Below are 13,336 nucleotides of genomic sequence, written 5' to 3'. Positions count from 1 at the left end.
GGGGGTGTCACCTGTCCCCTCCCAGTGCCAGGAGCTTGGTGTGCTCAGGGTTAAACTGCTCGGGGTTTTCCAAGCCTTTTCTGGTGGGTCCTGGGAGGGAGCCCCCCTGGTGGGTCCTGCCAGGGCTGGGCCTGTGGGCAAACACTGCTCAGAGCAGTGAGGATGCTCCTGTCCCCAGGATTTTGGGTCACCTTCTTCAGTTTAGAGATGCTGTGGAGAGCAGCATCGTTATTAGCAGCATTAATAATAATGTTAATTAATTAATGCTACTGTTAATATTAAATATCAACATCAATATTGACATTCATATTAATAATTGCTAAATTATTATTTTATCACTGTGAAGTTTCACTGTTTTACCTATTTCCAGGTAATTATTATTACTAGTAATAACTAGCAGTTATTACTACTAGTATCATATTTGTGCATTTTCACTGTCCTGTTTTCCTGTTACAATTACTATTGCTACTACTATTGTAGTTACTACTAGTAGTATTATAATGGTGCATTTTCACTGCCCTACTGGTTTCCTGTTACAATTACTATTGCTACTACTATTGTAGTTACTACTAGTAGTATTATAATGGTGCATTTTCACTGCCCTACTGGTTTCCTGTTATAATTATTATTGCTACTACTATTGTAGTTACTACTAGTAGTATTATAATGGTGCATTTTCACTGTTCTACTGGTTTCCTGTTATAATTATTATTGCTACTACTATTGTAGTTACTACTAGTAGTATAATGGTGCATTTTCACTGTCCTACTGGTTTCCTATCATGATTATTATTACTACTACCACCATTATTGCACATTTTCCCTGCCCTACCCGTTTCCTCCGGGACAGGAGCTCCTTGTGCAGTGGCAGGACAGTACCCAGCAGGCGGGTACCCCCCCGCGCAGGAGCTGCACCCACTTTCTCCCCCACCCAGCCCCACTTTGAAGCAACCAGAGAGGAGGCAGCAGCTCCATCCTCACGCAGGCGGGCTGGAGGTGGGGGCTGCCGAGGAGGAGCAGGGATGGGAAGGGCTGTTTTCTCCCCCCGCAGAGGGACGCTGAGGAGCGAGTGCTCGCGGGTGCGGGAGCAGCGGCGCGGGGCGGCGGTGCTGGCGGGGCTGCAGCTCAGCGAGGGCAAGACCCGCGGGCTGTAAGTCTGGCTTTGCAGCCCGGGGGGTGCAGGGGATGGGCTGGGATGGGCTGGGCAGGCACCGACGCTGCCCTGAGGCTGCTGCAGATAAGATGCGGGGGCTTTCCAGGTGCCTGAATCATCCGAAATAAGTCCTAGAGATCAGCTGGGAGGTAAAGAGGGTTTTTCGCTGTATGTAGGGGCTGCTGGAAGTGAGAGGTCCTGGGAGTTTCTCCCTCTTTGCTTTAGTTTTTAAGGATCAGTCCCAGGTTTTATGGGAGCCCAGAATTAGTCCTTGCTCCCTGGCTTCTGCTCCAGGGTTTTCAGACTGTTCCAGCCCCTGAGCTGCAGTGAGAAGGAGGCAGGGCTGCCAGCTCCTGGGAAAGGGAGGAAGAGGCGCTGCTGCCCCAGGGTGGAAACACCAGGCAGGATGGCACCAGCTGCTGGGGCCCCTGGGGGCTCTGCCTGCCATCCCTGACTGCTCCCTGCAAACAGCCTTGGGAAGCACAGGGCAGGGCAGCCCTTCCTGCTGCATTCCCAGCCGTCCAGGATCATCCTGCCAGGTCACACCAGCCGTGACCAGGGGTCTCCTCTTTCCATTCAAGAGGCTCCACTGGAGGAGCATTCACCAGAGGCTGAATTATGGAGAAACCCTGGGCTGTCCTCACCATAACCCATGTCCACATTCCCACTGCACTGCCCCAGGGAAAGCTGAACCCATTTTCTCTAAAGTAACCCACGATTATTTCGCTTCTCTATTTTGTTGTCATTGTAGTGGAAAATTCTTCACTGCTGAGTTGCTCTCCTTTTATTCTTTTCAATTTAGCCACTTTCTTAATTCCCATTGCATCTAAAAAGACAGGGACACGTGGTTCCCATGGCCTGCAGCTGGATTAGTGCCAGGCTGTGGTGCCAAGAGCACTGATGCTGCAGCTGGATGCTCCAGGCTTATCCAGCCCTTCCAGCAGGGTTGGGACCAGGCCTGTTGCTGCTGCTGTTGCCCATGGGCAGTGCTCAGTGCCACACTCTGCTGCCAGCTGTGGGAGGCAGGCAGCAGCTGAGCTGGCCTAAAGCCAGTGGGCATAAAGTGAGCGATTTGGGGACAAATTGGATGCAGCAGGGCGAGTTTTTACCGGATCAGCACTTTGCATCTTGTGGCTCAGAGCCCACAGCCTGAGCAGGGAGTTATTGCCCGAGCAAACCACAGCCTGGCATCCTCAGGGCTGCTGCCTCCAGCAGGGGAGGGACTGGCTTTGCCCAGGCTGCCTCTGGCTTGGCTTCTGCTCGAGGAATATTCATTTTCTGCCCTCCTCCAGGTACGAGGCTGTTCCTGCAGGGGTGCCAGCCCTGAAGGACTTGGCTGCCGTGAAGACAAGGCTGCAGAGGGGGAGCCCCCTCCCCCCCCCCCACGCGCTCCATGTGGAGCTGGGAGCATCCCCTGGGATGGGCAGAGTTGGGAGAGACCAGTCCCAACCTCTCCTCCCCATCCCCAGGTGGCTGAGGAGCTCTCCCAGTGCTCCCACAACATTTCTGACTTCCAAGGGGCGCTGGACAGCATCCTGTCTGAGGTGGTGAAGGACAGACAGCAGGTGCTTGAAGACAAAAGGTCTGTAGCTCCAACCCTACCAAAATCCCTGCAAGGCTTCCCTGCCCTCAGCTGGGTTCAGCAGCCATGTCTGATTGCTCACAAACAGCCCCTTGTTGCAAACAGCTTTGGATAGCCCTGTGCACACACGTGTGATGTCCCCCCACACACACACGTGGGTAGCAGTGGTGTTCCCTCGGCACAACATGTTTGGATTTCACCCCAAAGTGCTGCTTTCACCCCAACCTCACCCCCTTCCCTCCTTCCCTGCCCTGGTTCCAGCATCCAGCAGATCGAGTGCTGCCTGGAGAAGATGCAGCTGATCCACAAGCAGTTCAAGAAGGCCAGGACGTGCCTGCGTAAGTGGTGGGGGTGGTGGCCCTGGGGACACCAGGCTGCTCAGGAATGTCCCTGTGATGGCCCAGTAGGAAAATTAATTATTTCAGTTTGCTGGGTTTAGCAGTGATTTCTGTGCCATGAGTTACCCCGGGGGCTGCAGCCCTGCAGAGCCCCTGGAGTGATCTTCCTGTGCTGTGAAATTGCCCGTTGCTTGGGTTATTAACACACACACAATAAAGGTGTGATGAGCTGTGTCTTCCCTCCCCAGGACTGGGCTACAACGAGGAGCAAATACACAAGCTGGATAAGTAAGTCCCAACCCTCTCCCCCTCTGTGCTGTGGCCAGGCAGGTGGTTGGTGCTTCTGATTGAATCCTAAGGGGATGTAAAATGTTCCTGGGTCACTAAGGCTGGGACAGGGCACCTCTAGAGCAGCTTCTGAGGTGGTTCATGGATACAGGACCTTTCCCAGCTGAGTTTCTGAGCTACAGGCTGTTTCAGCTGAAGGTGTGAGGGAATCTCTGCAGACCTGGGGCCAGGGAGCTGAGATCCCAGCCTGGAACTGTAGGATAAGCACATTTTTGGTTCTTGCTCCCACTGACTGAGTTTGTGGCCCTTTGTTCCCCGAGATGCTGCTGTAGGAAGTGTCTGTGCTTTCTTAGCTGCTTAACTTGCAGTGAGAGCAAAGTGGTGGCTTTTGTACCTGCAAGAATCCTCCTGTCAGTTCCATGAAGCCAGGGAAGTTTAACCTGGGCAAGAAATAAAGCCCACACTGCAGCATGTCCCAGGGAACATGTCACAGGCAGTGCCTGTATCTTCATCAGTCTCCTCTCCAACCTTGGACATTTGCCTTAAACTCCAGGGCAAAGACTTCTCTGCAGTTCCCAGGGGTGCTGGGGGACAGCCTGGCTGTGTGACCCCAACCCCTGAAACCTCCCTCTCCTCTTCATAACAATTTGGTTTGGTTTTCTTTATAACACAAGCACAAAATTACTTCCTGCACATCCAGTCCCTCTCTCTCCATTTGGGACCCAGGTGTAGGGCTCCTACCACATGAACTGTGATGTTAGTTTTCATACATTTATGGAAATAACAGTGTTCTCCCTTTCTTTCTGGTTGTAGGGTGAATTTAGGGCATCTGGCCAGGAAGGTTCTGTTGATTTTCCAGGATGACTGTGTCCAGCAGTACCAGGAGGCTCTGACCCTCCACGGCAGCAGGATGAGGTACCAGCCCCTAAGGGACCCCAGGGGAGTGGCAGAGGGGACATCCCAGTAACCCACCAGTGACCAGGGCTTCACACACTCACTGTGTGACTTCTAGAAATCCTGCTCTGGATGTTGTTCTCATCCCATGCCATGTATCTCTGCCCCATTGTTTTAAGGTGTTTGTTTGTTTGTTTAAAAAGTTCCCCAGACTTGCAGCTGGTTCCCTCCTGCTCTGACAGGGAGAGCTTATTTGATCAGGATAAACTTGCTATTGAGACAGAGAGATCTACATATTAGGAATGGTTCTCTGTTAAATGGGGTTTGGGGAATAGAGCAAAGAGCAAATTGCCAGGCACTGACTGAGCTCAACCCACTGCCTGTCACGACAGCACAGAGCAGGCTGAGGGGGTTGCAGGCAGTTTGGGGAAGAGGATGTTGCAGGATTTTTTTGGCCAGGTGGCTTTTAGAGAGGAACATCCATCCTCCTGGGCTGCCAGCGTGGACAGGAGGAGAATGATTTTCTGTAGTGCCTTGGAATTAAACCTGGGTTTTGACCTTTAGGCCTGCACAGGATTTACTGGGGGGAGGTTTAGGCTGGCAGGTTGTCTCAGACCTGAGGAATGCCAGAGCAGCAGTGGGCAGGGCTGCCTGGTCTCTGCACCCTCCTCTGTCCAGCCTCAGCTTGTGCAGCCAGGGGGTTTCACACTGCAGACCCTCACCCACAGGCAGGTTTCACTTTGGGGACAGAAGCTGCTGTCTCCTTGGCTTCAGTGGGAATTTTGGCTCCAGGCAAGATCCCTCTCTGGGCACAGAGCCCTCTCTGCCCAGCTCCTCTGCCCTCTCTGCAGCTCCAGAGCTGGTTTGCTCTCCACTCCAACAGGGCTTTTACCTTTGCTCACCGGGAGGAAAAAAAAAGCTTCTTGGTGTTTTTCCAAAGTATTTTTGTATCTGTTTTTCTGTCCTTAGGGTGAAGGCATCGTGAGTCACAACTGGATATTTTTAATTTATTCTTACTTCAGTTTTAATTGCCCTGTTTTGAATTTCTTCCTGCTGGCAGCCAGGGTTTGTGGTGTGGTGGCTGTTTTTCTGGGGACTGGAGGTGGATTGTTCACCTTAAATATTCTTTCCTCCCCCCCATTTCTTTCTTTCTTTTTTTTTTTTTTTTAAGCCAAACCAAACCTTATTTTATCCAGCTCATGCTGTGCCTGCTGGCTGCCTGGAACCAGGGCCTCTCACCCAGGCAGCAACAGGGCAGTTGGTCCCCCAAAGAAGGAGAGAAGGATTTACTCCCAAGGCTGGGGCAGAGCAGAGGGGACACTGGTGACATGGTCCTGGCCAGCTCAGTCCCACCAAGATGCCACAGATTTGGGCCTTCAGTGTCATTGGAGCTGCCTGCAGAGATTGGCCCCAGGGTGTGTTTGAGGGGGAACTTCTCTGGCCTTCATGTGCTTCAGATTGAAAGGAGAGTGTGGAAAACCAAAAATACAAACCCCGGGAGCCTTTTTGAGCAGATGCTCAGTCCTGCACAGGGCACAGGACCAGCCTGTGCAGCACTGAGGGCAGAACTGATGGGCTTGAGCTGTCTCTCGTTTAACCAACACTTTCCCTAGTTAATTGGATATTAGGGTTGTTTGGAAGACCTCACCTGCTGTGGCTGCTAGATGAGCTGCAGCCCTGACCCCCACACTGCAGTGACTCTGTTGCTTTCCTTCAGGACTTTAACTCCCATCCTGAAAGGTCTGCAGAAAGCAGCACAGAATTAAAGCACAAAAAAATACCAATATCCAACCTGCTGCTGAGCACGGACTGGGAATTTTGTCGTTGTTCTTCCTCCTAGGAAAGTTTGTGAGATAAAGAAGCACTTGAAGAGGCTCAGCAACCACATCAGTGCCTGCAGCGTGGAGGTGATAGAGTGCCAGGACTGCCTGCAGAGGGTAGGTGCCCCTGGGTGCCACTCAGCCTGTCCCTGCTCCTGGGGATGCTGCTGCTCCCCTCTCCCAGCACCCACTGAGTGCACCAGCCTGTGGGAAGCTTCTCCCACCACCCAGCCCCTCCATGAAGCAGGGAGACATGCGAGTGTTTTTAAAGCACTTGCTGCTGGTCTTTGTGAGTGACCCATGCTGGAAGTCTTGCTTTCCCCCCACTGTATGGAGCAAGGAATGGTGGAGCCTTTGGCAGGGGCAGCCCTGGTCCTGAGGGCTGCTTGGCACTGGAACCAGCTCCCCGGGGCAGTGGTCACAGCACCAAGGCTGCCTGAGCTCAAGAAGCCTTTGGATGATGCTCTCAGGCCCAGGGTGTGATTCTTGGGGTGCCCTACTCAGGGACAGGAGTTGGACTCCATGATCCTGATGGGTCCCTTCCAACTCAGCATATTCTATGATTTGATGTCTCTCCTTCTCTGCAGGCCCCGGACAGGTTTCTCCAGACAGAGAAGCAGAGTTTGGCCCCAGTTCCTCCCACACCTTCACCCGTCCATCTGAGCCCAGCCCGGCAGGAGATGGCTTTTCGGTGAGCCTTTGGCAGGAGGGGTTTGCAGACACTTGGTGACCCCAGGGGTGTCCCTGCCAGCTCAGACACAGCTCCTGCAGGGAGCAGAGGGCTGAGCAGCACCGGGATAAGGGGCTGGTTGTGTCCCTGGCAGGATGCAGGAGCTCCTGGAGCAGATGAGGTCAGTAACGTGTGATCTCCAGCTCAACAACAGCATCATCGAGCGGTGAGTAGGAGCCCCAGGGATGGTGATTCCTGCCCCAAACCCCAGGAACTGCCCCGACTGCCCTGGGAAGGGGGGCTGGGTCTGGGTGTGCTCCCTGGGAGCCCAGCAATGATCCAGCAAGAGGAGCCATGCTGAGCAGGAGCACAGCTACCCGGGGGATGATTCACGTGGGGTTTTAACAGCACCAAGTTCACATCATGGTCTGGCTTCTCTTTCCTGGAAGTCTGAGTGTGATCTGCAAATGCTGGGTCACACCTACACACACTTTCTAGCCTTTTTCCTCTGCTTCCCCACACTGGCAGCTGCTGGCTGCCATGGAGGAGACCCTTTCTATGTCTGAATGAAACTCCGTGCAAGACCCAGCCTCCCACTGCTGGGAAGTCCCCCTGGGTTTCTTCCTTTACAACCTTTATTTTTTTTGAGGATCTTCATGCAAATCGACAACATGAATATGCAGATCTTGTCAAAGAGTTTCATATCGGAGTTTAAAACAAAACAATGGGTGATTCACCCCAGTCCTGTTTTTACAGCACCAACTGTGTTGTTGCAGGATGTGCACTGTGACTAAGGGAGTAGGAGGGGTCTGGGTGTGTTTATGATATCAAGAGCTAATCCCAAGAGACACCAGAATAATCCCAGAGATTGATGCTCAGCCCAAGTTGTAGTCTGGGACTGTGAGAGCCCAGACAATCCCTCTCCAGCCTTTGGTTTTTTTCCTGCAGGTTAAGTGGGGCTGCCTCTGCTCCCGGGATCTGAGAGATGTGATGAGTTTGCAGGGGCTGAAGCAAAGCACTTCCCACAGCAGGGAGCACCAGCAGCACAGAGGGTCCAAGGCGACGGGGATGTCTGATGTTGGCATTTGAGGAGCTTTGTGTCCTACCTCTCTGCTCCAGCACTTTTGCACAGTTTACCAGCATTAGCCTGGGGTGACCTGCAAGCCTTGGGCCTTTGGAAGTTTGGCCAGGAAACTGGGGTTATTTTTTTCCTTTTAACAAATGCTTGAAGGACTTGTTCTTCTGGCTTCTCTGTATCACCATGTTGGATGATGAAGAGGAAGAGGCTAGATTGGTAAACTATCTTTTGCCATTTTACTCATTTAGGGATTACTCCCACTTTTAAAATACTTCTGCTCCCTGAGGCTTCATGGGGCAGAGCAGGAGGGATGTTGTGCCTGATGGATGGGACCAGATCCAGCCCAGGATGGCTCCAGTGCCCTGCCCAGGAGGTGACAGCTCAGGGAGGGCAGGAGCTGCAGCCTCTGCTCCTGCTCCAGCCCAGTGTTTGGGCTGCTGAGGGGGTTGGGAATGGGAAGCTGAGGGAGGCTTCTCTCTTTTTTTTTTTTTTTTGGTACATTTCTATAAATGCAACTGATTCTGTGTTTATGCACGTGGGAGTGTGTGCCTTCTGCAAACAGCCCTGCACTGAACCTGCACCTCCAGCTGCCAAACCCAGGGGTGCCTCCAAAAGCCAAGGAAAAATCTCTGATGACAGGGCTCCCCCAGGCCCTTCCAGACGCAGCTCCAGGAAGCAGGGATATTTCATTTCCTTTTGGGTGGAAGATGAGAAGAAGTCCTCAGCACTTACCTCTGCCATTAACGTGCAGGGTGAAAGGATGTGTCACCTGTGGAGGTGACACCAGCTGGGATGGGGACAGGAGGACCTGTGATCAGTGGAGCTGGCTGTGAGCCCTTGGAGCTGCCCTGGAAAGGACATGCTCAACACTTCCCTCCTGTCCTGCTCCAGAGAAACAGGATCAAGGGGAAATGTGTATCTCCCCCACCTCATTGCCCCCCTGGAAGCACACAGAGAGCTGCAGAAGGACTCCAGTGCTCTGTGGTGGGGCTGTGCTCTGCCCTGTCTTGGGGGTGGTTATTATGCTCCAGATTTCCTCCTGTTTTTTTGACCTTGGGTTTTGCAGGGAGCAGTAATCCTGCAGTCATCAGCTGAGTCAGTTGCTCCCAGCAGCAGCAGGTGGAGACACAGGAACCCTGAGGTCTCTGGAGCTGGAGCATTAGATGCTATCAAGGAATTCTATGTGGGAAGAGTCAGACACACTGCCTCTCTGTCCATCTCCTCCTGCCTGTCCCCAGGGTGATTTATGGATTGTCACCTAGATGCCACATCCTGGAGTGTAGCAGAAGGGAGCAACGTCCCCAGGCTGTGACCAAAACACGAGTGCAGACACATCACTATGGTCTGCAGGGTGGGAGGACTGAATGTTTGGATTCATTCCTGTCCCCTGCATAAAATCCATCCCCTAGTGTTTGTCTGGCTTCTACCTGTGTGCAAACCAGGACTGGCAGCCTGGGAAAAGGAGTTTGGAGCAGGGATGTGACTATGGGAGCACTGGCACCAGCAGAGTCCAAGGGCAAGGGGTTCACTGCACCATGTAGCTTTGGGATGATGGGGAATGGCTGGGGTGGGGGGATTTGAATTAGACATTAGGAGGAAATTCTTTAGTTTGAGGGTGGTGAGACATAGGATCAAGTTTCCCAGAGAAGCTGTGGCTGCCCCATCCCTGGCAGTGTTGAAGGGCAGGTTGGATGGGGCTTGGAGCAGCCTGGGCTGCTGGGAGGTGTCCCTGCCATGCAAGGAGTGGGACTGGATGATCTTTAAGGTCCCTTCCAACCCAAACCAGTCTGGGGTTCTGTGAGGACTGACTGTGCCTCTGGAAGGATAGGTTGAGCCATCACCTGAGCAAGAGAAGTGTCTGACTCACCAGCTCTGGAGATGCTCAAGCACCTGCCCAGGCCTGTCCCTGGGTAGAAAACGAAACACCCAACTCTGCCCTTCACCTTTCTCCCAGTTCCCTTTCCAGCCCCTTCTCTGGAGGAAACACACATCAGCTAAACCTAAAGCCTTTGACCAAGTCCCAGGGTGATTTATGGATTGTCACCTAGATGCAACATCCTGGAGGGTAGCAGAAGGGAGCAACGTCCCCAGGCTGTGACCAAAACACGAGTGCAGACACATCACTATGGTCTGCAGGGTGGGAGGACTGAATGTTTGGATTCATTCCTGTCCCCTGCATAAAATCCATCCCCTAGTGTTTGTCTGGCTTCTACCTGTGTGCAAACCAGGACTGGCAGCCTGGGAAAAGGAGTTTGGAGCAGGGATGTGACTATGGGAGCACTGGCACCAGCAGAGTCCAAGGGCAAGGGGTTCACTGCACCATGTAGCTTTGGGATGATGGGGAATGGCTGGGGTGGGGGGATTTGAATTAGACATTAGGAGGAAATTCTTTAGTTTGAGGGTGGTGAGACATAGGATCAAGTTTCCCAGAGAAGCTGTGGCTGCCCCATCCCTGGCAGTGTTGAAGGGCAGGTTGGATGGGGCTTGGAGCAGCCTGGGCTGCTGGGAGGTGTCCCTGCCATGCAAGGAGTGGGACTGGATGATCTTTAAGGTCCCTTCCAACCCAAACCAGTCTGGGGTTCTGTGAGGACTGACTGTGCCTCTGGAAGGATAGGTTGAGCCATCACCTGAGCAAGAGAAGTGTCTGACTCACCAGCTCTGGAGATGCTCAAGCACCTGCCCAGGCCTGTCCCTGGGTAGAAAACGAAACACCCAACTCTGCCCTTCACCTTTCTCCCAGTTCCCTTTCCAGCCCCTTCTCTGGAGGAAACACACATCAGCTAAACCTAAAGCCTTTGACCAAGTCCAGGCTTGCAGTGGCTGCTCTGTTGCCTTGAAGTGCTCCCCAGCCCCCGGGAAGCAGAGCCTCCCCTCACCCAGCTGTGCCAGAGGCAGAGCTGCAGCCAGGGCAGGGCTGCCTGCTCATGTTTCTGACCTCTTCTGGGAGACATCAGGCAAAATGGATCATCCCTGGAGCAGAATATCTTGCTGCAGCACTGCCCCGGGGCTCAGCAGGGAGCAGAATGAGCAAGAAGCAGTAGCTCTGGGGCTGTGCCCTGCTTCACTTTCCTGTAGGAACAGGCCAAGGGTGCCCAGGAGCTCCTCCCGCCCAGGGAACCTGAGGTGGAAATTGGCACCAAAAGTTTCCATTAATTTTAATTGTAAAAACCAACATCCTGACTGTCAAACCCAGCCACTTACTGTAGAACAGATGGAACTGAGCCATCACTAAAAGCTTTTCTCTAGCAGAATATTTTCTAGGATTCTCCTAATTTTATAACAAACATTATCTTCAATCCAGCTCAAATTCCCTGACAGCTCCTGGAGGAGCAGGGCAGGGAGCCCAGGCAGGGTCTCCTGCTGCACTTCCTTGGACTCAGTGAAGCTCCACTGATTTGCACCAGCTGAGAGTTTGACCTGGACCACGTTTGGCTTCAACAAAAAGGAATTTATTTCTTGGCAAGAAGAATAAAGAGGTTTTGCTAATAGCCCTTGTCATGCTAAACTGCCACAGCATAGCAGCTGCAAAGGGGACTCCCAGAATCCAAATGAAACAAGAATTTTCCTGCCAAAGTTAATTAGTTGGTTTTTTTTTGTTGTTGTTTTGTGTGTTGGTTTTTTTTTTTCCCTAAATACTTTAACCCTTGGCCTAAAAGAGCTTCCTGTGCTGTCAGACCTGAATACCTGCAGAGACAGCTGAGAAGGCCAACGACTCTGCCACAGCTCTCGGGCAGGTATGAGCCAAAGTTATCCAGGGTGACAGGATATAGAACATTTATTTGCCCCAGAAGCTGAGGTCTGCAGCTTCCCCAGCCAGCCCTGGGGCCAGCCTGTGTGACCCACGGGCAGAGGGTCCTTTGGCATGGGGGAGGACTTGCCCTGGGGATGCCCACCTGTGCTGGAGCACCTCCCAGGGGAAGCTGTCTGCCCCACTGCTCAGCTCCCAGCACTGGGGATTTCCTGGGGGGCCAGGGAAAGCAAAGCCCCCCCCAGCCATGGGGACCCCCCTCCTGCCTCCTCCACCCTGACACTGCAAAACTGAGGCTGAAACGGTTCCCCAGGGTGGCACTGGAAGAGGAAACATCCTGGATGCTTTAACAGGTTCCCAGCCAGATGCCAGGGGCATCTTTGCCCTCTGGAAGGTCGTTTGCTTTCTTGCAAGTGGTTCCTTATACAAAAAAAAGGACCTGGGGAAAACACAGAAAAATTCTTTTGGAAAACAGTTTTTCCAGGGATAAATCTGCTGCTGTTCTCAGGCAGAAGCAGAGGACACATGAAAGTGAATCAGGATCCTGAATGGGGAAGAACACGACCTTCCAAAAATCAATCCTGTTACTTAGCACAGAACAACACTAGGATTTCTCAAGCTGCATTATTGCTCTCTGGTTTGAAGCTCTCATTACTGACTGCTTGTGGCAGCAGGCTTTTGTAGCTCAGAGCTGATGTTTTAATCCATCCCTCAAATTAAAATCCTTGAAAAGGATTTAGATAACCTTGACTTATCCTGTCCTCAGGAATTCATGGGAGGCAGCAAATTCAGCTTCCTGGGGAGCCCAGAAGCAGGAGTCACAGCCTGCACAGCACCTGCTGCAGCAGCTCCTCACCCAGCTGCTCTCACACCGACCAGGGACACTCAGGAGTGATTCTGTCCCAGTACAACCAGCAGAGAGGGGATGGTCTGGGCCAGTCATGTCCTGTGTGACTCGGGGTGACTGTCACCCCCTCTGTGTGCTGGGCTCCATCCTGACCCAGGGGAAAGGGCAGGAGCTCGTTTTGTGCCTCTTCCAGCCGGTGGGGAGGGTGTAACAGTGACAGGGGAACCTTCACTGTGTGCAGTGTCAGCCCTTGTGTTCAGAGGGAGTCACCGAGCGCTCAGACGGGAGGACAGGCAGGGGACCACGCAGCCCGGGGACCCCATTTGCACACCCCCAGAGTCTCCCTTGCCCGGGGAAAAGGTTTGCAAGCCGGATGGGCAGGCACGGGTGTCCTGGGAGCCGCTTCAAAACGCGGTCGTTAATATTTTCCCTTTTGCTTTTCCCACAAGCACAGGAGCCTCACCCGGGAGGGGCGGTGGCTCCGGGTCCCGCCCCGCAGCCCTGCCCGAGGGGAGGGAGGTTTGTTCCAGCCCTTGCAGCCCGGTCCACGCAGGGGCTGTGTCGGGACAGGGCCCACACGAGATCCCAGAGCTCCCGTGGGGACAGAGCCCGGCCGTGGGGCGGGATGTGGCTGCGCTCAAGCAGGAGGTGCTGGAAAAAAGCCGCGGCTTTGTGCTCCCACCCGGGGGGTGATGGACGCGCTCCCCCAGGCACCCCAGGGCCCGTGGGAGGAGGTCCCACGCAGGGAGGGGGAATTACCCACAGGGGAGGGCACTGCGGTAGGATCCCCGGCTGGGGAATCCCACGGAGAGGGAAATTTCCACGGGGAAGGATCGCACGAGGGAGGGGGCAATGGGTCCCACGCGGAGCGGCCCCGAAGGGTGGTTCCTCCAGGGGACCCTTCCCGTGGAGACCCCCC

At 53.5% G+C, this 13,336-nt stretch overlaps 1 protein-coding gene across 1 annotated transcript in view; it reads left to right on the top strand.

The window, feature by feature from the left end:
• IKBKE (inhibitor of kappa light polypeptide gene enhancer in B-cells, kinase epsilon) overlaps window positions 1-7,726 on the top strand; it is a 12,589-nt gene extending 4,863 nt beyond the window's left edge. The window contains exons 9-18 of the mRNA XM_009997519.1: window positions 1,051-1,149; window positions 2,445-2,513; window positions 2,621-2,734; window positions 2,996-3,072; window positions 3,321-3,360; window positions 4,174-4,275; window positions 6,095-6,191; window positions 6,662-6,765; window positions 6,899-6,970; window positions 7,693-7,726. Coding sequence (XP_009995821.1) covers window positions 1,051-1,149; window positions 2,445-2,513; window positions 2,621-2,734; window positions 2,996-3,072; window positions 3,321-3,360; window positions 4,174-4,275; window positions 6,095-6,191; window positions 6,662-6,765; window positions 6,899-6,970; window positions 7,693-7,726 — 808 coding nt within the window. The remainder of the gene's footprint in view (window positions 1-1,050; window positions 1,150-2,444; window positions 2,514-2,620; window positions 2,735-2,995; window positions 3,073-3,320; window positions 3,361-4,173; window positions 4,276-6,094; window positions 6,192-6,661; window positions 6,766-6,898; window positions 6,971-7,692) is intronic.
• The last annotated feature ends 5,610 nt before the right edge of the window (window positions 7,727-13,336 follow it).

Source organism: Chaetura pelagica, unplaced genomic scaffold (genome assembly GCF_000747805.2).
Source record: "Chaetura pelagica isolate M959 unplaced genomic scaffold, ChaPel_1.0 scaffold215, whole genome shotgun sequence".
Lineage (NCBI taxonomy): Eukaryota > Metazoa > Chordata > Aves > Apodiformes > Apodidae > Chaetura > Chaetura pelagica.
The sequence above is the reverse complement of the archived record's forward strand: the minus strand, read 5'-3'. Positions and strand labels throughout refer to the sequence as shown.